At 29.2% G+C, this 25785-nt stretch overlaps 1 protein-coding gene across 5 annotated transcripts in view; it reads left to right on the top strand.

Moving 5' to 3' along the window:
* Positions 1-25785, top strand: part of LOC130668778 (kin of IRRE-like protein 3) — a 289972-nt gene that overhangs the window by 242315 nt on the left and 21872 nt on the right. For all 5 annotated transcript variants that reach the window (XM_057473904.1, XM_057473192.1, XM_057472436.1 and 2 more), the window contains one exon: positions 23015-23142. In XM_057473904.1, coding sequence (XP_057329887.1) covers positions 23015-23142 — 128 coding nt within the window. The remainder of the gene's footprint in view (positions 1-23014; positions 23143-25785) is intronic.

Raw genomic sequence — 25785 nt, 5'->3', positions numbered from 1 at the left:
ACGGAGGTTAGTAAAGTCAACCGAGACCAATAAAACTTAAGTAAACTATTTTATAGCTGTCCAACCAATTTCGATTTAGTTACTTGACTTTACGATGTAACACAATGTACTCATAAATTTAAAACTAACGAAATTGACGTAAACAACCGAAAATTTTAAACAAACATATACTAAAAAAACCATTTTAACAAATTAATTTTTACACACACTGTAAAAAATTTGCGGATTAGATCCAGAGTGAAATCAAAGAGCATGCAGACCAAATGATTTTTTATTTACAATACCCTCGAAGTGAAAATCACTCTAGAAGGGAGTTTATTTTGATATTTAAACTCTGGATCAGAGTGAATGCGGATTTAAATAAAATCTACGTCACTTCAAAATCACTCCGCTGTAAAAAAAAACCTCTCTATTTACTCCGTATAGGGGATGATTTTTTTCAAAAACTTCGAAATTCTGATTGGAGTGAATTCGAATTGCAATAAAATCCATACACCGATTCACTCTTTATTTCTCAAAATGTAAAAACATAAAACTTGTGACCTAAATACTCGATATTTTATAATCGAAATTTTTAAGATTATTAATAAACATCACAAGGCTATTTTTTTATTCTATTTTTATCGATTTTATTTTATTTTCTATCTTACTCTATAACATTTTCAAGGATAAAATCGCTTCAATTATCGATTATTCATTATACATTTCACTGAACATTTATTTTTAATTACTTTGTTCTATTATTATATTCTATATTATAAAAAAAAATAATTTTTTATAAACTCGAGTTTATTTCAAGTAAATAAATAAAAATATAAACTTAAATTTATTTCATTTTATAATACTTTCAATAAAATATTATTAAATATATCGATATTTAATTTATACGAATTTAGGTTCCAAAAAAGAGGATTTAAAAACGACATTAATTCCTATCATATTTTAATTTAAACAATCATCGAATAAATTTCCAAATATAAAAATATATCAATTAATTATTTATGATATTCACTACTATATAATTTAATTAATTTTGTTATTAAATCGTCTCCGATACTAAATAAATAGAACGTTTTTTCGTTACCACTAATTGGCCAAATTATGACATTAAATATTATTTTGGTTTTGAGATTCGTTGTGTTGTCAGTTTAATTAAGAGTGGCTGGGTAAAATGAACCATGACAGAAATGGTCTATAAAAAGATTAATTTTTGAAATTTGTCAAAGTGATTACAAACATAAGGCCATTCACAAACAGTGACCCCCACTTTTTAAAAATTTTTAATGACTTTCAGCTGCCATAAGTATCAAAATTTGACCAATTAATTAAGAAAAAATTAAAGCATTAATTGAAGAAAGAACAACGTAGTCGTAATTTCGCAAGGTTATAGATTCAAAAATAATGACGTACAGTTGATATCAATTGGGAGTGAAACAAAATTTGTTGAATAAATTTCAGTAAAATCTTCATGTCAATTTTATAATTCGAATTTACAAGTTTCGTAGGCTAAAATTTCTTAAAAAAGTTTCGTTTAACTCCAAATTAATAACAACTGTAAGTAATTTTTGTCCTTTTTCCAATTAAGGACTTACTTTTTTTTTTAATTAATTAATAAAATTTCAATACGATTATGACAGTTGAAAGTCATTGCATATTTTCAAAAAGTGGGGGCACTGTCTGAGAAAATTAATTTAATTAATTAAAAAAATTAATTGATTCGTTTCTTAAATTTTTGATATTTTGCCCGTCTTGTCCCTGTTTTTTACTTATTAATATAAACAATTAAACAAAAAAAAATGTATTATCAGTGTTATTAATTATTTGTCACCAAACTTTTCAATGTAAATTAAGAATTCAGTAGTAAAAAAATATCCATTTCGCAAAAATTTTAATTGACGACGCGACGCGAAGGTATTGCAAAGTTTATGTATAAAAAAAATGATTATAGAGTAAAATACTTAGATGATAAACTAAAATAAAAAAAAAGCTTTAGTAGTGTAGTTAAAAAATAAAGAATCTAGAGTGAACACAAGTAGATAGGAGTAAAGTATAAGAAGAAGTAGCTTCCGTTACGAAGGATCAGATGAGACAGGATAGAAGGAAACAGGATGAAAGAAGGAGTTAAAAAAGTAAAAGAGGATTCAGTAAAGAAAAAAAATAAAGAAAGAGGTCGCTGAGACGCTTTTCCTTGACGAAACTTTAGTGATATCACGGAAAAGGCAAATAAATTTATGAGCTAAGTTAAAAGCATCGCAAGGTCAGCAGCACACAGTAGTTGTGGCGCACATTCGTTAGCAAGAGTTAACATTATTTTTATTTAGTTTTGTTTTTAAATTTAATTTCTTTACTTTTATTTTTTTTTTTTATGTTTTATGTACTGACGGATATTTTTTAAGTTGAGTCACGAATTTCCCCGTTCTTTTGTACAGGAAATTGGATTATGCGCACACACGGGATAAGTCACTAGTATTCTTAGATTTTTTTTTTTTATTTAAAATCTTTTTTTTCTTTTTTATTTTTTAGTTGGTTAGTTTGTCGGTTGGTTGTTCTTTACTAACTAATTAGTCACGTTATTCAAGCACGTAGCAGCCTTCAGGGCTGAAAACTTTTCTTTGTTCATTTGACATTATATATATTTTTTGTTTAAACCTTTTTTCAATTGCATTTGTCGTTTTTATTTTCAGTTGAATATTTTTTAGCTAATTATTATTATTATTATTATTTTCTAAATTGAATGAAAAAGTTTCTTTAATAAAAAATCATGAATACTGAATTAATAAAAAGAACTTTTGAAAGATAAAAAAATAATAAATTGAAAGAAAAAAAAATATCTGTATAATGAAAAAAAAAAACACTTCATATCGGAAAATAACCGCCATAATTTACTATAAAATTGAAAAAAAAAAAATATATATATATATATAATCAGAGAAGTCATTTTTTTATGCACTTAAATGATATATTCGTAGCGTCAGTAATTGAGATATACTGGTTGGTTTTAGAGAGAACTTCCTCTGCAGCATAACTCTCAGAACTTTTAAAAACGTATGGCTCGATAGAGGAAAAAATTACTGGTTTTAAAAATCGAATGAATAAAAAATAAAAGTAGTCGTTTAATGAAAAGTAAAAATTACTATTTTTTTTTCCGCAAACAAAATTCTTGTGGAATAAAAATAATACACTGATAGAAGAATTTGTTAGGGAGTAATAAATCCATTTCTTAAAAATTTTTTAAGTGACTTTTTTGGGAATAAAAAATATTTTTTATTAACTAAAAACATTTATTATAATGAAATAAGTCACTTCTTGATATCAAATAAATATTGTTAAGATAAAAAAGCCTTATTATATTAAAAGAAATATTTGTTACCACCAAAGAAGATTTCTTAATAGTTAAGAAATATTTCTTAGGAGAATTAGTCGGTAGATGGCTGCACACTAACTTGTCTATATATATACATGTATATATATGTTAAGAAAATTAGGTTATACCTTGAAATACGTGAATCCTACGTGAGAGTCCTACCCCTGCGTGAAGCAGTTAATTTATCAAATGTTAATAAATGAATATTAAATATTAATATATCATTATTTACTATTAAAAAATACTTATTGAATAACAAGAAATGATTTATTTAATATTAAAAATTCGTTTCTTCAATATTAAGAAATATTTGTTTAATACAAACAAATGGTGTCTAAGAAATGATTTCTTTAATATTAAGAAATCTTTTTAAATACTAAAAAATCCTTCTATAAGTGTATGACGTTTTTTTTTTTTTTTTTAAATGACTTGCAGGTGATAATTAACAAAAAACTTTTAATTCCCGTAAACGGGGTAAGTTTTATGTTACTTAGCGACTGTAGTTATAAATAATTTCAAAGTTACTCTTATTTGTTTATAAATGTTTTTTTTTTCTTTTGAACGTGAATGAAAAACACAAACGTCAGGAAGATTATAAAATTTTCTAGTCAAGGTTTCCAGCATATTAATGAACTACTGAGTGCATGTAGCAGCAAAGAAAGTATGAAACAAAAAATTTTTAAATAAAATGTAAATAATGTTCAAAGTTACACGTATGCATTTCTTGTGTACACAGCTAAGAAAAAGTATAAAAAGATAATTATGCTCAGACCGTGTTCATATTCTACGTTATATGGTCCATGTAAAAACTCAGTATAACACAATATTTTAAATAATAAATAATAGAAAAAAACTCAAAAGAAACGGAAACGAAATTTTAATTAAAAGATGATTTAATTATTTTGATAAATTGCATTAATTTTTATGTTTGAATTAAAATTTTAATACTTCAAATAAATTTTCAAAATAAATAAAAAAAATTTTTTTTTTTATTAAACTTTCTTTTGATGATTCACAGAAAAAAAATTTTTGCATTTGCTCGTATAATTAAAAGTTTTATTAAATAAAAAAATTAAATTATATGCGTATCAAAGTTACAGTTTTTTTTCTTTTTTTTTTCTACTGAATCAAAGAGGAAGAGTTGTTTTATTAAATGTTAAGTTTATTTTGTTTGTAATAAACCTTTTTAATTAATGAGAAAATTAGTTTAACAAAAAAAAAAAAAAAATTATACACTAGCTTATTAATTACTTTGTATGTCATACCAAAGAAGTTTTTGACGGTTAAAAAAACGAAAAAAAATATTTGTCGTTAATATTTTTTGTCGTACATTTAAGCCAGCACTTGTGGCTCAACATACTTTTAAAAAATGTCAGCTGTTTTAATAATGTTGGTTTATAAAGTAAGTCATGTTATAGAGGGATAAATAATTTATATAAATAATAAATAATAATTGAAAAGGGCAGAGGTTTAAACTTTAGCATGTTGTTCACCAGTTTCCGTAATCTTCTCAGTAGTTGCTCACAAGAGGTCTGTTACCAACGAGGTCTAAGAGCTCTGTGAGAGCAAAAGTCCAATTACATGAAAACGCGAACGAGTGAAGGAGTAAAAGACTGAGAGAGCTGAAAAATAAAACAAGTGTATAAAGAAAAAAAAGTTTAGAGAGTTAAGAGGGAGAAGAAGCTTGCCACAAAGATTGCCGGTAGCATGTTCATGCTTTTAGAATCATTACCGGCACGAATGTATGACGACGAGCTTTCGCAGTAAAGAACCAACCAAACCAACTAACGGAGAATACAGGAGTAGTTAAGTGCCACCACAGCATATAACAACAAATTTAAATACATAGTAAATAAGGGAATGTTGTAAAAAAAGTGAAATTACTGAATTACTCGACGGATTTTCAATTTTTAAACGAACAATTTTATTAACACAAAAAAAAATACTTTGAACGAAAATTTGTGCAATTTTTTTTTTATGATACAGTCAGACCTCGTTATAAGACCCCATACGAAAAAAGTATATATCCGGGATATATACGGGCAAAATTCAATATGTCTCATATATGCGCCATATATTCAAATTTGCCCGAATATATACGAATATATACTTTTTCCGCACGGGACTCTTCCCCTCAATTTGTTAAAAGTCGCTCGGAACGCTTCCCCCACCAACAACTTGATGAAAATTGTGCACCAAAACCTCGCTATAAGTAATACGTGATTAACTTACACGGAAAGAAAATTATGGGAAGTTTTCCTATGCATTATGGGAATGGTTCCCATAATGGTATGGGAAGAGTACCTATACTACTATAGGAATGGTTCCCATATATTATGGGAACCATCCCCATAATAGTATGAGAATAGTTCCCATAATGATATGGGAATGGTTCCCATATTGGTATAGGAACTATTCCCATAATGTTATGGAAACCATCCCTATAATATCATAAAATTTTTTTTTTGCACAATAGTGTAGAAATTTCCCAAAATTTAAATTTTCTTGAATGTTTTGTGCTGACAAAAAAAATCTTATTAAAAATTTTAATGTTTTTTTGCCGAATTCGATTTTTTTTTTCAATGTTTGAATTTTTGTTTTTATGTTTAATAATATTTCTGTGTATTGTAGAAGTGATTACCACACTTCTTTAAATTAATTTTTTAATGATATTATGGGAACCATTCCCATAATATTATAGGAATGGTTCATATAATAGTATGGGAACTATTCCCATAATGGTATACGAACCATTCCAATTGCATTATGGGAATCATTCCCATAATATTATGGGAATAGTTCCCATACTATTATAGGAACCATTCCCATAATATTATGGGAATGGTTCCTATAATTTATGGGAATGGTTCCTATAAATTATAGGAACTATTCCAATAAATTATAGGAATGATTCCTATAATATTATAGAAAGTATTCCTATAAATTATAGAAACCATTCCTATAGTGTTATGGGTATCATTCCCATAATTATAGGAACTATTCCTATAATTATGGGAATCATTCCTATAATTATAGGAACCGCTCCCATAATTTATGGTCGTAATTCCTATGATGGTATAGGAAAAAATTTCACAAAATTATGGGAACCGCTGCCATAATTTTCTTTCCGTGTAGTATTGCTCGTACATTTATAAATAAATATATAAGTATATTAACAATATTTGAATCGTGGATTAAGAATCTCGGATTGAAAAACTGATTTTCAACCTTAGTAAAAATGAAAAAGAGCCGCCTTCGCTTTAAACTAAGCGTGAACTAGCGAAAAGTCAGGGAGGTGCTGAAAATTTTCGAAAAATCTACCTTCCATTCTGGCTGCCAGATGGCATTTTTGAATTTTTATATAAATAAGTAATTAATATAATTCAATATTATAGCGTAAAGGCATACGAATCACTCAGGGCACGACGATATACCTTAAAATTTTAATGAAAAAGAATTTTTTTCTGCTGACAAAAAGAATTGACTTAATCAACCAGGGCATAATGGAACACGGAGAAAATTTTATAAAAATTGACCCGTAAAAGTTTTTTTATTAAAAATATTGTGTACTCATTAAATAGATTAGTTCAATATAAATAAAACACAATTATGTTCAGAAACGAGAAATAGTAGAAAAAATAATTACTAGCTGAGATACTCCTCACATCTCGCTTTCGCGTACTTATTTTTAAAAAAATCTAAAATATATATGTAGCTTTGAAGTGGTAAGAAATTAAATTAAATAAGAATTAAATCTGGAAATAATTATAATAACTATGAACTTTATTAAGTAAATTAACTTTTTATTAATAGACTCTATATGTAAATTGATTTATCGAGATAACTTTAATTACTAAGATTACCCATAGAGTTAAACGATTAAACTTTCTTATTAATTAATTTTCAATGCAAGATTTTATAATTAATATATTAATTTAATTTCTATGCAAAAAAATTAAAACATACACTGAACAAAATTTGTGGAGTGAACATGGAGTGGATGACTTTTTATTTATTCACTCCCCTTCGATGTGAAATTCCCTCCGAAGAAGAGTTTCGGAAATTATTAATTATAAAAAAAATTGACATTTATATTGAGTACGGAAATAATTACGTGCTCCCTTTCCATATAGGGCAGAGGTACCGATTTTGGCCCTTTTCGTGCCGGTTTTGGAGACTTGAAAAATTTTAATGAAATGATTTGAAAAAGACGCAATGAATTAGTCAATTTTTAAAATGTGTTCAAAAATACTTTTATCGAATTGAAATAAAATCAATTTTCAGTCCGAATTTTCACAGCGTAAATTAAAAATAAATGAAAATTTTGAATGATTGTACCATAGAATGATCACTTATATAAAGTATTCATATTTAATAATATGTAAAATAAGTAAAGAGATAGATTGCAAAATGTTGAGTTTAAACAGGCAAAACATTTGTTGGCAAGATGCCTGGTACATTCATCTGAAACACACTAAAGTTTTGCTTTAGCCACTACTGCTACAACTACATCTACTACAACTACAAGCATAGTGAGTTAGGAAAGCTTTTCTTTACTTCTTCACTTCCTCCATGGGATTGGTACTTTTAGCCAGCACCCTTCACTAAAGTGTATTAAAGAGAAGCGGCTTTCAAGCTTCTCCAGTTGGATTTAATAATGTGGCAAGATGTTTTGTGTACGCAAGAGATGCTCCTAACATCCCTTCTCTTTTTCTACAACCAACTTTTCGTGTATTTCTTTTATACTAAACTCTGGTGTGTATTCATACCCACGTTTATACTCAACAACAAAAATTCAATGAAAGAAAAATTGTGGAAAATTCTACACAATAAGCTAAAAATTCTCATGAATATTCCATAGAAATTGAGAACTATTCAGCGATAAAAAATATTGCTATTTTTTTTATTCGAGTATTATATAAAATAAAGTATCGTTTTATAAAAATACTTGTGACGGTTTTGAAAATATTTTTCGATAGTAATAAGAGATCAAATTTACTAGAACGCTTTTATACAAGTCAAATAAACAATGTACTCACGTAATACTATTTACGACAATAACATAAGTAACAATATATATACATATATTCCACTGTAAACATAATGTAATAACTTAAAGTTTAAAATATTACATTTGCATCAAAGAATAAATACTTTGCTTTTCTCTTACACAATGGTACGACAAAAAGTTATTTCCTTTGGTAAAGAAAATCAGGGAAAGTGCTTCGAATAACTTTACAATTTTATCGAACACTGAAAAACCTGGATTAGATTGAAATTTTCCAAGTGAAACTTTTTTTTTTAAATAACCGGAGAAAATAAACATTTGTACAAATGATTAATTTTCTGCAGTAATTTTTTGCTTTACTCGTCAATTGCTGATTCAATCACTTAAAAATTAATCAAATATAAATAAGTTGTGATCAAATCATTTGTTAAATTTTAGTACTTTAGAGGCTAAAGGATTTAGTCGCGATATTTGAATAGACATCAGAGTGTGTGCGTATGTGTAAATAAAATTTTTTTGCGCGATATCTTCGGAACAAATCTACTGCTTCTAATCTTTTTTTAACTTCCCGCTAAGAAAATTGATTATTTTCAAAAATTCGGGAAGTTATTGGTTTCGGTCCGATTTGCAAAAACCGAATTTCTATCAGATTTTGACGTTTTGAGGTTCTAGGAAGCTATCCTGACTAATTTCACAATGATGTCCGAGTGTATGTATGTGTGTACGTATACGGAAAGAACAGTTCTGTAAAAATGACAGAAAAGTCTGTAAAATTTACAGATGTTTATCTGTCAATTAAATTATGTAATTTTTACAGAACCAAAAATGTAATTTTTACATTGTGAGTTCTGTAAACCTAAATCTGTAATTTTTACATTTTGAGGCTGTAAACGTTGCATAGTGAAGTTGTAGAATTCACAGAAGTATTTATGTATAAATACAGAGCAAAATACATGCGCACACTTACCCCCATTCGTGTGAGCTCGTGTAGTGAGCTTGTGTAGTGAGCTCACGTGTGTGTGAGCTCATTCGTGTGAGCTCATTGTGTGAGCTCATGTGTGTAAGCTCACGTGTGTGCGTATGCATGTGTGAGCTCACGTGTGAGCGTGTGCGCGCCCTTGTGTGTGAGTGTGTGTGCGTGCAAGCGTGTGTGCACTCGTGAGTTTGTGTGTGTGTGTGCGTGTGTCAAGATATTTCTTGCGTTTTGTAAGCTTTCCAAAGTTAATTCTCTGAGCCGACGCAGTTTACCCCGCTTTAACACCGGTATTTTTAACACCGGTGAATTACTCCTCCTACACCGGTGTAATTTTATTTTAACAATCGCCGGAGTTAAAATGAGTCCATTTTTAACACCGCTCTTTTTACAGTGTACAGAAAAAATATGTAATTTTTGCAGAATATTATCTGCTAGTATTACATTATGGTATTTATAAAAATAACATTTATGAATTTGTAGAAATAACATATTTTATCTGTAAATGTTACAAATAATATCATCAGTAAATTTTACAGATTTTTTTCTGTAACTTTTACAGAACTGTTTTTTCCGTGTAAATACGTATGTATGTAAATATTCATAACTCTTGAACGGATAAACCGATTTTGATCTTTGAGGTGTCATTCGACGCGGCTTGTTAATATCTTGAAGCTGTAAAAATTTGAGCTTAATTGATAGGGCGCGTTCGGAAATATTTCAAAATTAAAATTTTTTCAAAAATGTTTTATTTGAATAACTTTTAATTTGCTCGATAGATTGATTCCAAAATCTAATCAGCTCTAAAACTTTATAAGCCGCGTCGAATGCCACCTCAACCGTCTTAATCGGTCCATTCGTTCGTGAGATATCGTGGGAGAAAGAAATGCTAAAAAATTTTTTTTTTGAAAACAGTGGCATACAACAGTATTTTCGAGCTCGAAGAGCTCGAAAATGTATCCACAATAATGTTTCGGGAAGTTTTGGGGCTGGCCCGCAGGGTTAACCGATAGACCGATTTTTTAATCAGAAGATCGTATCAAGGTTGAGATTTAATAATATTTGAGATCACTTACTAAAGAGTTGACGAGATACGAAAAAGTACAAATTCTGATTTTCGACCAAATCAATTTCGATTGCAGCACGAAAATTTAATTTGAATGATTTGATCATAAGATATCATAATTTTTAGAGTAAATTTTGTTTTCGTTAAAACTTTCAATACCTCTTAGTTTACGTCACCACTTGATCTAATTTACTAATTTAAGCAAGTCTTCTGGCAACCGTTGGATTAATCAAGACTCAAACTCAGACCTTATTCAATTTTGGAACCAACTAGACAAATAGTTAACAAGTTTAGTTCTCAGATTAAAAAGCGAGGGCATTGAAAATCCTGCTCTTAAACAAAATTAATTATCATAAATAACGTCATCGAAAAAAAAATTTATACATTTAATTATTATTACGCAATGAAAATTTGAATTTTAATATCATCATTAACGAAATATAATTATTATTCAAAGATAACATCAGATTTATAATAACGATAAAAAAACTGTTATATTTTTAAAAAATAATTCAACGAATAAAAATAAAGGACAATTGAGGTATCATTAAATTTGTAATCACAGTCGCTCGTCATATATATACAAACATATACAAAATAGCAGTATACGCTCTGAATGTTCCATGTATATAATGAATTCTCGCAATTTACGTTTATTAGTAGTTGTATCCATTTGAGATTGTAAATAAAATGAATTGAAAAAGCTCATTGGGGACCATAGCGTGCTTAACGTAGATAAGCCCCGGCTCCAACTATACCAGCGTTTTATAATGGTACTTGCACAATTCACCGTTCATTGCGTCCGATGTTTCCATAAGAAACACGACATGTTTTAATGTTTATCTCTGATATAATGTCAGTGAAAATAAAAAAACAACGAAACCACTCATAAGTTATGTAAAAATTTAGCCAAAGGATATTTTTGACAGTAAAACTGAAATAAAAAATTACTATTTTAACAGAATATTGCCCAAGTTTGTTACAAGCGACTTTCCCTATCGTGCTTTTTGTTACGACTTTGAAGTTCCCCCACTGAACATTTACACACTAGAATATTAAATATTTAACACACTTTTTTTTTCAAAATTACAAAAAAAGTTTTATTGTTATGCATCATGAGAATCCATATGGATTCCGAAGCAGATTTTCCCGTACGAAATTTTCAGACAGTGATCGCAGTAAAATTTATTGGAAAAACTTTATTTTAATTATATTCTTACTAATACTGGTTAGTTTAAAAAGGAAAAAATGGACAAAATTATGATGTAAAACTTTTTATTTCATTCACCAACGTTTCGTCAACTTTGTCGACTTCTTCAACTATGTACTACGTGGGTTTTCATTTTAATACCTTTGACATTGACTAATATGTAAAACGTCTAATTTTGGTAAACAATTTGTTACATATTTTAGTATTTTTGATTTATCGTTGCATATCTGTCTTTATATAGATATGTTTTATGATTGTAAATTTTAATAATTTGTAATTGTTTGTTTCTCATGGTAGAGCCCTGAAGAAGTCAATAAAGTTGACGAAACGTTGGCGAATAAAATAAAAAGTTTTACATCATAATTTTGTCCATCTTTTCCTTTTTGAACTAACCAGTATTATTATAATGGACTCAGAGTTTAATATTCTTACAAATATTTATTGACTTGAATTGGTGTAAATACCTTTTTACAAAAAACTGGCAGATATAGAGGACATACCTTGTATTTTTATCAGATATATATCATAAATTTAAAAAAATACTCTAACGCCATTTCTCATTATCGCAGAGTACATGGATACCGAATCGATAGAGAAAAAAAGGTAATAAAAAAAAAAGTGATCTGAAATCCAATTTCAAAGATGAGTCTCTTGAGACACGTTAAGATGCGGTATGAGTGCAAATGTATGTGTGTGTATGTGTGTGTACTCGTGCTCTAGATTCTTCGGTCTTCGTGCACTGCTTCCCGTTTCAATTGCTCTGTCAACTGTACGTTGGATCTATCATCGTATTATACATAGGTACTTGGTTATATGCAAATTTTTTATTAGTTTTAAACACGTGGTTCACAAAACGGATTTTTATCATCATTTCAATTTCTTTTTTTTTATTATAATCTTTTGTTTTACTTAATTTAGTAAAACATTTTCGTTACATAATTACCAAAATTTCATTTATTTATTCATTTATTATTCTTTGAAACTTTGCATAGAACTGATTTCACTAAATCGATTTTTACTTCTCTGTAAATTATTGAAGGAAACATATATTTTGTTAAATCGATTGATCATTTAATCCGTTCCTAATGGTATTTTATGACTTCAGAGCTATAATGAGATAGTTTGCACAAACTATTTAATTAGTGATACTTTAATTATTAACGTCAAGAGCCCAATTAAGGCGACCTGTTTGCTTAATCGTATTGAATACAATTATCATTGGATTTTGCCTATTCAGCTTAAATGGAGAAATTATTCTTGTTTGAAACAATCTGATGACACTATATCATGGTAAGACCGGACTATGTTGACCGTGAAATGCAAATTGAAGTTTGATTTTTTGATTAATTAATTTTAATGTTTTTTGAGAAAATATTTATCGATGATTTCTTTCTAAACAAAAATTTTGATAATTGCAATTCAAAAAGTCATAATTTAGACTCATGCTAAAAACCAAAGGAACAGAAAAATTTTATAAATTTTTTAGTGATTTTTGCAAAGCTGTAACTTTGCGAAAACTAATCGTATCAAGATTAAAAACAAAGCATTTCATAACTTAAAATCTCTAGTTTCGGTACATTTTGATCGACAGTCGTTTGCAATAGTTTAAAAAAAATGTACCAACAAAAAAACTGATGAGATAAAATATAAGAGCCAATGAACGTTGACTGGCATCACAGCTAAAAAACAAAATTCGTCGTCTATACAAAAAATGCCCAATGACTAAAAAGATGAAACCTGTCCGATAAGAAAGTGTCTTGTGCGAAAACTTGAGAGTAAAATGTAAAAAGTGGGTGAGTGAATGAACTAAAGACGAGTACATAAAGATAAAAAGTAAAAAAAAAAGAAAGAAAAGAGTATAAGAAAGGAAAAATAAAGTAGAAAAGCAAGATCTCATCCACGAATAAAGGAAGCGAATAAGGAAGTCAGCTTGTCGAGCTTTATCAACCATTTATGAATTCCACTCGGTACGAGACACCCGACGCGGTTTCTATCTTCATCACCCTCGAGCTTTTACGCATTGCCGCGTCTTGTAGTCATCGTCATTCTTATCCATTTTACCCAACTTACATCTCTCTCACGAAACTCTTGACTCTAGTTACTGTTTCTTATTTTCAACAGCCAGCTACCTTAACGGATATATATATATATATATATATATATATATATATATATATATATATATATATATATATAAACGGCTAAGATGACGACTAACTTTTTAGTCTTTTCTAGCACTTTTATTTATATTTTATTTTCTGTGTTCAAAAAACTCAATTCATAAAACTTACATAACTTGTGAACGACCAATTTATTCCTGGTTTGAAAAATAATACTTTCAATTTATTACATTATAATAAATAAATAAATAACATAATCTTGTATCATAAGTAATCTAAAAGATTTATTTTCTTCTACTTTGTACTTTCAATAAATCACTTATCCTAATAACATCTTTGCGTTTTTTAAATATTTTCTTTCTATTTTTTCAAATTTTCTCTTGAATTTTCATAGTAAACTACTCGGCCGATTGACTTCAAAATCTAATAAAATTTAAGTTTTGATGAGCCCTTTCGATTGCCGCCAAGTACGTTTCGATCGGTTGATTCGTTCCAATCATACCGTACAACAAAAATTAGTCTACACACACACACACACACACACACACACACACACACACACACACACACACACACACACACACACACACACACACACACACACACACACACATACACACACGGATATCTGGTGAAAACTCGATTTTTGAAAATCGGACTGACACTAATAACTTCTCCTTTTTTGAAAAAAAGACTGACGCCCGTCCATTATTTTTTATCTTTTGTAATATTTTGATAACTATGACCAACCATCCTCATAGCAACCATTGCCACGACCAACAGTCTCCATAGCAACCGTTGCCATGACGACTATAAGCGGTGACATAACACCAACTTTTTTAAGATAGATATTCGATTTTCATTTCAGGAGCTTAGAAACAACTTCAATTTGACTTTTTGATCTAAATGGATACTAAATAGGTCAAGTTAGCTACAAACAAGTCAAAATCAAATGTGTTTTTTATCCACTTTTGAATCGCTTTTGGCTAACTTGACCTACTTAGTATCCATTTGTCAAAAAAGTCAAATTAAAGTTATTTTTTTGACCCGATATATGTTCTTCCACTAGGAATCTTCCATTGGGAAAATTTAATAAATAAACCGTTTTACTAAAGTATCCCTTTTCTCGTTTTATTAGCCGTTTGATTAGTGAACGTTATCTTATCATGAGCGTTTATTCCAAAGCCATCCCTTCTCTCGGTCTATTTGTTATTTCCAACTATTAATATTGTTCACTCAACTAAAACTTTACTTAATTAATATTTTACTTCTAAGTAATACCTTCATACCTTATATATGAAATTATATTTATTAAGTAATTTAACTGGCAATAAAATAAAGCTAACGTGTAACTTGTAAAATCGTGCCAATGAAATGAATAAAAACTTTTTCATAGTTGTCAATTGAACATGATAAAGTCACGTATGAACAAACCAATTTCCACTTGTATCAAAGTGCTCCCGGCACTTGCTACAAAAAAATACAAAATACTGTTTTTTTCTTTTGTTTTAGCGCATACGTGTTATTTTGTTACTAGCGTAGTACAACCGATAAGTGTTGCCGGGCACTTTGGTCCATTATCGTAACGCGCTATATAAAATAATATAAAAACCTGCAGAGAAAAATTCTACAAATGCTTGAACAATATTTATATATAAGATGTCCATATATGAATATAAACTAATAAAAGTGTATGTGCATGTAGACATCTAGTAAAACTTTATTTGACAAAATATTTTTATTGGACATTACTGTTTTGTAAAATAAGTATTTTTGAATGACGAAAGTTTAAATAGGAAATGTCCAAGTGAGTAGAGATCTCTATCATCAAGTTGGAGTGAAAATCTATGAACATAAGAGGAAGTGAGATAGAGTGGAAGTAAGAGAAGATATTAAGAATGAGAAAATATCACAGAGGGCTCGTGAATTCACGGTAAACTTGGGTCGTATGACCTTTTAGAAAAGAAAACGAGTAGTATAACTATACGATCCGTACCGTCTAAGAGTAGAGAAGAGAAGAGAAGAGAAGAGAAGGGAAGAGAAGAGGAGTAAAGGGCTTTTAGCTAAGGGAATACGGAGCATTAACTCGTATACTCATCTCCTCTCTACCTTTGGTTGATATTACCAAGTAGTGGAACGGTTAAGCACTAACACGGTGAACCTAACATGTGGTTCATTGCCACCAATATAACCCTTCTGGGTCATACACCATAACTTAACGCTCTTAGTTTTTAATGAATTCTATACCTACTAAATTGCCCAGGTCTTATATATATATTATATTCTTAATAAATGTTCTCCATTTTTAAATGTTGTTTTTTATTTTTATAAAATCCATTTTTTTATTAACGTTCAATACTTTTTTGATAAATGATTTTTTGATAAATAAATCGAGTAAAACTTTTTCGATGAAACATCAAAAAAATTCTAATGAACTAGGGTGAGTAATAATTAGTGATACATCCTACCGGTCAGGTCATTTTTGACCGTCACGTTATAGTCACAAGATCTAGCTGGTTGTGACTGACAAAATTCTTGACTAAACGTCAATTTGTGACCAAAAATTGAATGACAGTCACAAACCATCTAGCCAGATATTACTGACCAAATTTGTGACAAAAAATTGTTGACGATCCGAAATCATGGACTTTGACCGAAAATTTGTGACGATCATTCTGCATCACCAGTAATAAATAAAAATTGAAAAACAAGAGTTTTGAGCTTCAGAAAAAATTGAGCTAGTATAAAAGTCACTTATTGAACAATAATTGAGCATGAAAATAATAATAACAATAATAAAAGTACTCATGGGTGTCAACAATAGGATCATCAACGTTGGTTGGCTTACTGGGATCTGGGGTATTGACTTCCTGGGCTGATGCTGTCAGTCTCCAGTCCCCAAGTTCCATTCTAAACCCATTCTCAACAACCAAATGGATATATAGAACAAGACAGTTAGTCAGTGGGATGAGCGAGTGAGCAAGCAAGCGAGAGAGAATTCGGTATGAGAATGGTCTTTGTGGTTTGAATGTATGTAGGGTAGATCGGGTAGCAGTAGAGTAGAGGTGTGCTCTATTTGGGCATAGCCCACAGGGCTTATTCACACGACGAACCAGCTTACCCGTATTGACATTCGACCCAAATAACGCACCTTGCACACTGGCTTGTACCTATCTTTAGGCGTTCAATTGATATTGAATTTTGCGCAATGAAAAGCCTGTTTTGCGTTTACAATCGTTGCTTTATGTCAACAAACAAATAGGACCGTATACCCTTAAGAGAGAGGGTATGTTTGATAAAATGCGTGATTGCACTTTTTTTTTTATTACAAATGTTAAATCTGTTTGACTCGAGGTTTTTAATCGAAAAAAGTTCATTTTAGTTCAGTTTGTTCACGGAGAATTTCATTTCGATTTAATAGAAAGTGGGACAAAATGCCATGAAATTGGCACATCTATTGTCTCTTGAATTCTTTGACATTCTTATAAAAACATCAAATTAGAATTTAAATCTAGGTGTTGTTGATTTAATTGCTGTACGTTAACATAAACATAATTAAATACCAAAGACGTGACATCAATATTATTCCCGTTTAATTAATATTTTATTAATGAATAACTTTAATAATATTCGCGCACATAAAAATAGATAAATTCAATAAATTTGTTCAGATCATAAACGATCACAAATTCAATAAAATTATCTAACATGTCTCTGCTGGAAACTTTATGAATCAAAGTCAGATAATGCAACTGAGAATATCGGACACGGTGTGATAGTAATGTACTGTCTCTGGAGAATCGGCGACAATGTGCCTGTGCTATGTTCCTATCTAGTCTCATTAAAGACCAAATTGATCTCTAAGATTGTTAGAAACTATTGCATTGGAAACTCCGTCAACACACATGAGATCTCATGTCTTCTTTTATTTAACAATTTTTCTAATGCGCATTATTTTCGGCTTGTGTTGAGTTGGTTGCATTTGAAAAAAGAAAAAAAACAGAGACCCACTTTTTAATATTTACTTTTATAGAAAATAAATTTATATTAATAAATGTGAAAACTTTTTTGCCACAAACTCCCTACAAAATTAGATAATTCGGAAGATTATTTTTGAAGAAAAAATGGGTCAAAAAGTTAATTTTTAGACTGATTAGATTTTTCACATTTTCCAGCAAACTGAAGGACCTAATCGTGATAATAAGATTGACTAGCATATTTTTCATCGAATTCCCTACAAAATTAGAACGTCCTCTAGTAGGGTCCATTCGCCTCGAACCGCCAGTTTAAAAAAAAATTTGTTTTTGGACCTTTTTGGTGTTTTTTTTGCTAGGGGACATCATAATATACAAAAAATGTTTCTATTGTATGAAGTTATTCACAACAGGAACAAATTTACGAGCCACTTTTCATAAAATACATAGACAGAGGCATCGTCCCGCATCTGGCGAGTGGTCATAAGTCGAAACAAAAAATTTTCTCGCGATCTTTTTGAATTCTTCCTACTAGAGAACATCACAGTTTTGTGCTGATTTTATACAAATGAGAATATCGAAAAAATTTATTGAACCCGGATTAAGAAAAATGATTTAATCTATGCTAAGTGTATATATTTGTGGTGGTTCGGCTTCATTCCGCGAGATGGCATTTACAACTCACGCCTCTCGCAGTACCTCGTCCCTATGCCTGTTTCAATATATAACATTTCCAACGTGTAACTTCCAACACGGCGTCTTAGGTGGGGTATACAATAGACACACCTAACTGAGGAGTCTCAGCTATCGTATACTTAGACAAATCGCCTCTCACTCCACGAATTCGTTTTTCCATCTCTCCTCTTCTTATTATCTCCCACAACTTTTCACTCTTTGGTATTTGGTGACTTAGGCAGTGATTATTACAATCTAATCCATTAGTCGATTCAAATTGTCTTGGCTTTTTCAAATATGATTTGAATACAAATAATTAACTTCATAAAAAAACGTTGTAGCGCGAAAATCTTCCTTATGGTCCACCGAAGAGGAGAGATTGCTAATAAATAAATAAATTATGAGTTCAAAAGTAAATTTCTCTTCAAAATAAGCATGCTAAGAATTGTCACTGATAAAATGTCTTCCTTGCATTATTAGTAACTGTTCAAAAAATTAATTTATCATTGCATCATAAATCACAAAAACTTCATTCTGACGTACCAAGTTTCATATTTAATAAATCACAATATGAAAACTTTAAAATTCTTTGAAAACTAATGTTTGTATTTTAATAAAAATAATTTTTTTATTTTTTCATCGTTTTCATCAATTATAATTTGTGTTTTTCACTTTTTATTTTGTCAGTTGACATTTCAGAATGTCAGCTATATAAATATTGATTGTTATTCTTGATTGTCAATATAGAAATAATAATTCAAACTATCAATATTTACAGACCAAATATGAAAAAATTATTATTTAAAAGTCTTCTGGCATCAAAAATAAATTTTAACATCAATATTTATTTATAGTAATACCCATGTTTCATTGATGATAAATTTTTTTTTCAATCTATTAAAATATTTTTTTTCGAGATAAGCAATTTTTAACTTCCCGCTAAGAAAATTGTAAATTTTCAAAAATTCGGGAAGTTATTGGTTTCGGTCCGATTTACGAAAATCGAATTTCCATCAGATGTCGACGTTTTGAGGTCCTAGGAAGCTATTCTGACTAATTTCAAGATGATGTCCGAGTGTATGTATGTATGTATGTATGTACGTACGTACGTATGTAAATACCTGTATCTTTTGAACGGATGAACCGATTTTGAACTTTAAGGTGTCATTCGACGCGGATTGTCAATATCTTGAAGCCGAGAGAAAATTGAGCTTGATCGGTAGGGCTCGTTCAGAGATATTCCAAAAATAAAGTTTTTTCAAAAATGTTTTTTTTGGATAACTTTTAATGTGCTCGATGGATTAATTCCAAAATGGACTGAGCTCTAGAGCTTTATAAGCCGCGTCGAATGCCACCTCAACCATCAAAATCGGTTCATTCGTTCAAGAGAAACCGTTGTCGAAAGAATTAAAAAAAAAAATTTTTTTTATTTTTCCTGAAATATCTCAAAAACGACTCGATAAATCGAATCCAAAATTTGATCAGCTTTAGAACTTGACAAAACGCGTCGATTGCCGCCTCAACCATCAAAATCGGTTAATTCGTTCGCGAGATATCGTGGGAGAAAGAAATGCTAAAAAATGGTTTTTTACAAAATAATGGCATACAAAAGTATTTGCGAGCTCGAAGAGCTCGAAAATGTATTTACAATAGTGTTTTCGAGCTCAACGAGCTCGAAAACAGCGGGAAGTTTTGGGGCTGGCCCGCAGGGTCAACTGACAGACTAATTTTTTTTTCATGGCACTGGGAAGTATTCCAATGAAAAGCCTTATTAATCCAACCTATTAAATCCACATACTCTTGATATATATTTGCCTAGTATTTTTACTCAGCTCTAATTAAAAAAAAAAAAAAAAAACTATAAGATACTAATTTATTTATGGACCATAAATATTACTTTCTTGATTGTATCAATTTACTGTAATAGAGTTTTTTTAGTCACAAAGTCATAAAAAAAACTTTTACGTAAGTCGTCAAGTTTTCCCACAATGTTATAGTCTAGTAGTTCAATAGTCTAAATCGCTGTTGGTACACTCGTTTGCACATATCGATTGGAAACTCGTGTGGAATACAAACGAACAGCTTTTCATTCGTCTATTTGTTCTTGGACTATGTCGACAGAAGTGAAGACGAGTTTAGTGGAAAAAAAAAGGGAACGAAGTAAAAAAAGATGGAAAAGAGACGAAAAGATGAGTTGAGAAAATGAAAGGTTGTTGAAAAGCCGCTTCGCTGTCTCAGCCAAGTTTCCGTTCAAGACACACTAACTTTTTATTTTATTTTTTCTCTCTGCTTATTTATTTATTTTTTTATGACGTTGTGTATACTTTTTAAACCATCGAGAGCATCGTGACTTACATTTAAGAGACGTACAGTTTCAGAAAAACTTTTATTTTTTATTTCTCACTTATATTTTCAAATTTATTATAAAACCCTCATATTTTTCATGACCTACTTAATTTTTATATCAATTCATTATTATTATTATTATTTACTTTAATTTTTGTTGGAACCTAAAAATTTCAATTTTGTATTCTAGTACCTGTTTCGGATATTTTAATAATTCTGATAAAATAATGTATGACATACGAAAAAATTTGATTAATGTTTTTATCATATTGAAAGATAACTTTTTTTTTCAAACAATACCTCAGATTTGCTATTTTTCAGTTAATAAAATAATTCAGATGACACACAATTGAAAAAAAAATTTTGAAAACCGCCTGACCCTGCGGGTCAGCTCCGAAACTTCCCGCTGTTTTCGAGCTCAAGGAGTTCGGAACGTCGATAGTTATTCGAGCTCTCTTTCTAATTAACTTCCGTGTAAAAAGGCCGTGTCAAATTTTGTTGAATAAATCTTTATTTCATTATACGATAACTTTTGCTAGTTTTAGAAGATTTTCATCTTTAAATATTAAAACTTGGCATGAACCCTATATCAAATCCTAAGATGTGAGCTTTCATTTTCATTTTAAATTTTATCTTAAAATATATTTTTTTTTTTTCAATTCAAGAAAGTTTCTATTTCCCGAGATACCGGATGGCAGCTTTTATTTGAATAAATCAACGTATAATATATGCGAGTATAAAGCGAAAAAAAAGTGTATATATAATTTATATTTTTATAATATATATTTTATGTGAATTAAAGTCTTGTATAAAATATGATACCAATACGTGTGTCGAGCAGATGGCAAAGTGTTGGTAAGTAAGATGTGGTTGAGGTCACAGCAAATTGCGCATCCGCGACTGAACCACTCTCTACAAAGTGTAGAACACCATCAAAAGCCATACAACATATATGTAGAAAACCAAATAGTATAAATTATTAAAGCTTTATGTGCAAGAAGTAAATGTTGATATATCTCAATCACTATATTGAATATTTCATTTTATCTTCAACTGTGATTAACTTTTATAGCAAACATAACTTTAATTAATTTTATTATTCTTCTGTGAAATTTAATTCCGTTTCACTATTTTATTTATAAATTTTAATTAAAAAGTCTTGAAATTTATTTTATTTTTCACATAAATTTATAAATTAATTATTTTGTTTCCGTGATATTTTATTTTCTATATTAAAATGAATATATTTTTCATAAATAAAAAAATTTCATGTAGATCATATAATATTGGAATAAAAAATTCTAGTAAAAAAAAATTCTTTATTACTTTTCTATATACTTATTAACAATCGACGTTGCTCTACTAGCTTACTTGAAAAATTTAATATAGATTTATCAATATATATTGATACTTCTTTCTGACCTCTCGAGATTGATCTTTCAATATTAATAATAACATATATTTTTTCATATTCTTATGCATATATATATATAGGGGAAGGGGGGGGGGCAAAACGGGATAGGCCGGTAAAATGGGGTACCCTCAAAATTTCGTCAAAATTTTTTTTTCTCGAAAAACTTTCGAAAATGGTCAAAAATGACATCTAGTATCATTTTACACTATTAAAAGCTAAAAAAAAAAACGTTTTTATAATTTTTGCGAAAAGCATAATTTTGGCGCCAATTTCAAATTTTGAAAAGAAATAACAAGGAAAAACTTCTTTAAAAATATGTTGAGAGTGAATTTTATTACTTACATCAATTTAGAAAGACATTATTACATCAATTTTATTCACTTGAAAAAAAAAAAAAAAAATTTACTTTTTTTTGGAGTATCCCATTTTGCCCGCAGAAAATAAAAATTTTTTTTCTGATGGCAGTCTAAAATTCGTTATATTTATTTCAAATAGAATCAAAATGAAGCCAATTTACAATATTTATGTCCCTAAAAACTAAATTTTTCGTTAAGTATCCCGTTTTGCCCCCCCTTCCCCTACATAAATTTTTTTTATGAAAGTATATCAATTTTAAATCTTCCGATTAATATATTGTTTCAGAAGAGATTAAAATTTTTTTCTTTCTTATTAAAATATATGTAATTTAATATTTATCTCAATCAAACTAAAATGGGGCTTTCAAATGTTAAATTGACTTAATTGAGATATTGTTTAGATTTAAATTCAAAATTTGTTCAATGCATACATATTATAACGAGAAATATATTGTTTCAACAAACAACAAATATTAAATACACATTTGTTTATAATTTATTGTTACAGAACCAACGACTGAAATTTTAGGTGGACCGGATCTCTACATTGATCATGGAAGTACCATCAACCTCACGTGTATCGTACTGAATAGCCCGGAGCCACCGGCATACATATTTTGGAATCACAATGATGCTGTGAGTAAACAAATATTTACTAATATATATGTATATATATCCAACATATCCTCAGGACAATAAAGTATAAATAGACTTTTTAATATCAATTTCATATACATTCTATATTGTTGCCAAAAATATATAACTTTGATTTTCGTATATCATTTACAAAATATGAGTTTCTGGTTACCATATTAGTATGTCCATAATTGAGCACTTCCAAAACTATTAAAGACTAAAAGCAATTTTCTTCATTAACATAAGTCGGGTAAATTGCACACCTCAATCGCGAAAGCGTTATTGCACACCTCAATCGCGAAAGCGTTAGGTGTGCTTTACTGTCACTCTCTCACTCTCGGCCCTTTCACGGACTTTAAATCCTCTCTACTTTCTTTATAGTACACCAAAGTTGTTAATGATATATACCATTTTAAAGGAAATTTATTAAGGAACATTTTTCAATGCAATCCATATTTGATTAATGATGTGATTAATTTAAAAAAAATGATTTAGTCCGAAGCCCTCAGTGCGTCAATTGTGGTGTTCGGACTCGTCTAAACACGATAACTTTCGAAAAACAAGACTTATCGACTTAGTTTTTTTTTTTATTATCTGTGTATTTCTGATCACAAGAACCCTTTCAAAAATTACTATCTGAATCCTTTTTGTTTTGGTGTAATTAATAAAAAACGTGAAAACTGATTCTTCGTGAAAAATTTAGCTGCTATTTTTACTGTTGTTATTATTTTTTTCATTGTTTCTCTCTATCAACTACTGGTGGCAGCACTAGCGTATCAATATGTTTGAAAAAAAAAGCGACATTTAAGACAAAACAAGGCGGGATATTTAGAAAAAAATGTTAGTAAAAAAATATTAAACTGAAAATAAGAAATAAAAATAAAAAAATCAAATTGATAATTTGTAAGTTGAATAAAAGTTCATAATAAAAAAATATATATTAATATTATATAATAATAAAAGTAATGATTAAAAATAAATTGAGCGATTGAGGTGTGCACTTTTGGATTTTCCAACATTTTTTTTATCTTGAACCCAAATTTCTACATGTTCATATCGATACTGCGATTCTAATACGTCGTATCCCACAAAATTTGTCTTTTTCACTTTTTTTGAAAAATGGAATCATTGTAACAATGTGAAGCTTATGTCAAAATTTTAGAGGTCAAATTGTTCATTGAGTATTTTTAAATAAATATTCTAATATGTCGTATCGAACACGCAGAATTTCGCGCCATTCTAATATGTTGTATCCCACATTCGCATAGGTTTAGTCACGCTTAACATTTTTAATTTTAAGTTAATTTTAAGGAAGCAATTAACGACATCACTAAGAAAGTAATGATGCATAATTTTTTACTCTTCTTACAGTATATAATTCAAAATTATTTATTCACTACAAATGCCTGTATTTTATGAAAAACATGAAAATAAATTTGTAGGTTATACCGATGTAAACATTTTACAAATAATTTTCTTTGTCGACCGTGAAACGTTTTTATCGTCTCCTGAAAAATTTTCCAAATGTGGGATACGACGTATTAGAATGACAGTATCGATATATTTTTTAGTAGATTTCTTATAGAAATGAAGCTAGTGTATTTGTCCTCATGGTAGAATTTTGTCACAACCTAACATAATTCGTCAAATAGGTTCCAAAAATACTATGAGTTAAAAAATGTATATTTATATATGGGATATAACCTGGCTTGTGGACACGATAGCGTCAACAATTCCAAACAGACTTGAATGAAACCTAACCCGATGAAAAAAGATTTTATACAATTATATATAGACTATATATAATTATATATAGGCTATATATAATTGGATAGAAAAAATGGCCCGATTTATATACAATTCTATTATTGCAATTATATAGAATTGTATAGAATTTGTATAAAATTGTATATAATTATATAGACTTGTATACAATTTCTATACAGTTGTATACAATTGGATCGGGCCATTTTTTGTATATAATTTTATACAATTGTATAAAATCTTTTTTCATCGGGAACATACTTTTTTTTGGATAAAACTCTAGATCAAGTTCGTAAATGATTCAAATCGTTCGACGAGTTCAAAAATTGTGAATGTTTAAAGTTTTTCAAACTAAAAAAAAAATCGTTTATTGTCAGCTTCTCTCTAAATAACTTTTTGATAAAAACTGATAACTTATTTCTATTAAATTTATCTAAAAGCTTATGAAATTAGCTTTTAATTTTCGTTATTTACCCTGACCATTTCGACAATTTTTTCAAATAGATTAATGACTGAAAATTTTTTACAACTTTCATTCTCAATATCTCTTGAATGACACTGTAAAAAATCACCGGGGTAAGTCCAAGCGGTGTAGGTGTTAAAATTATCGGTGTTAAATTTACCCCTGAAAGCGGTGTGAAAATAACGCCGTCACCGGTGTAAATATTCTAGACCGGTGTTAAAATAACGCCGCCACCGGTGTAAATATTCTAGACCGGTGTTAAAATAACGCCGCCACCGGTGTAAATATTCTAGACCGGTGTTAAAATAACGCCGCCGCCGGTGTAGATACCCTTTACTAGTGTTAAAATATTTTACTTTGTGAATATTTTTACTTACTCGATCACTATACTTGTTAATAAATGATATTCTTTATTA

The sequence above is a fragment of the Microplitis mediator genome, chromosome 1 (assembly GCF_029852145.1).
Source record: "Microplitis mediator isolate UGA2020A chromosome 1, iyMicMedi2.1, whole genome shotgun sequence".
NCBI classification, from domain to species: Eukaryota; Metazoa; Arthropoda; class Insecta; order Hymenoptera; family Braconidae; genus Microplitis; species Microplitis mediator.
This window is presented reverse-complemented; position numbering and strand designations above follow the sequence as displayed.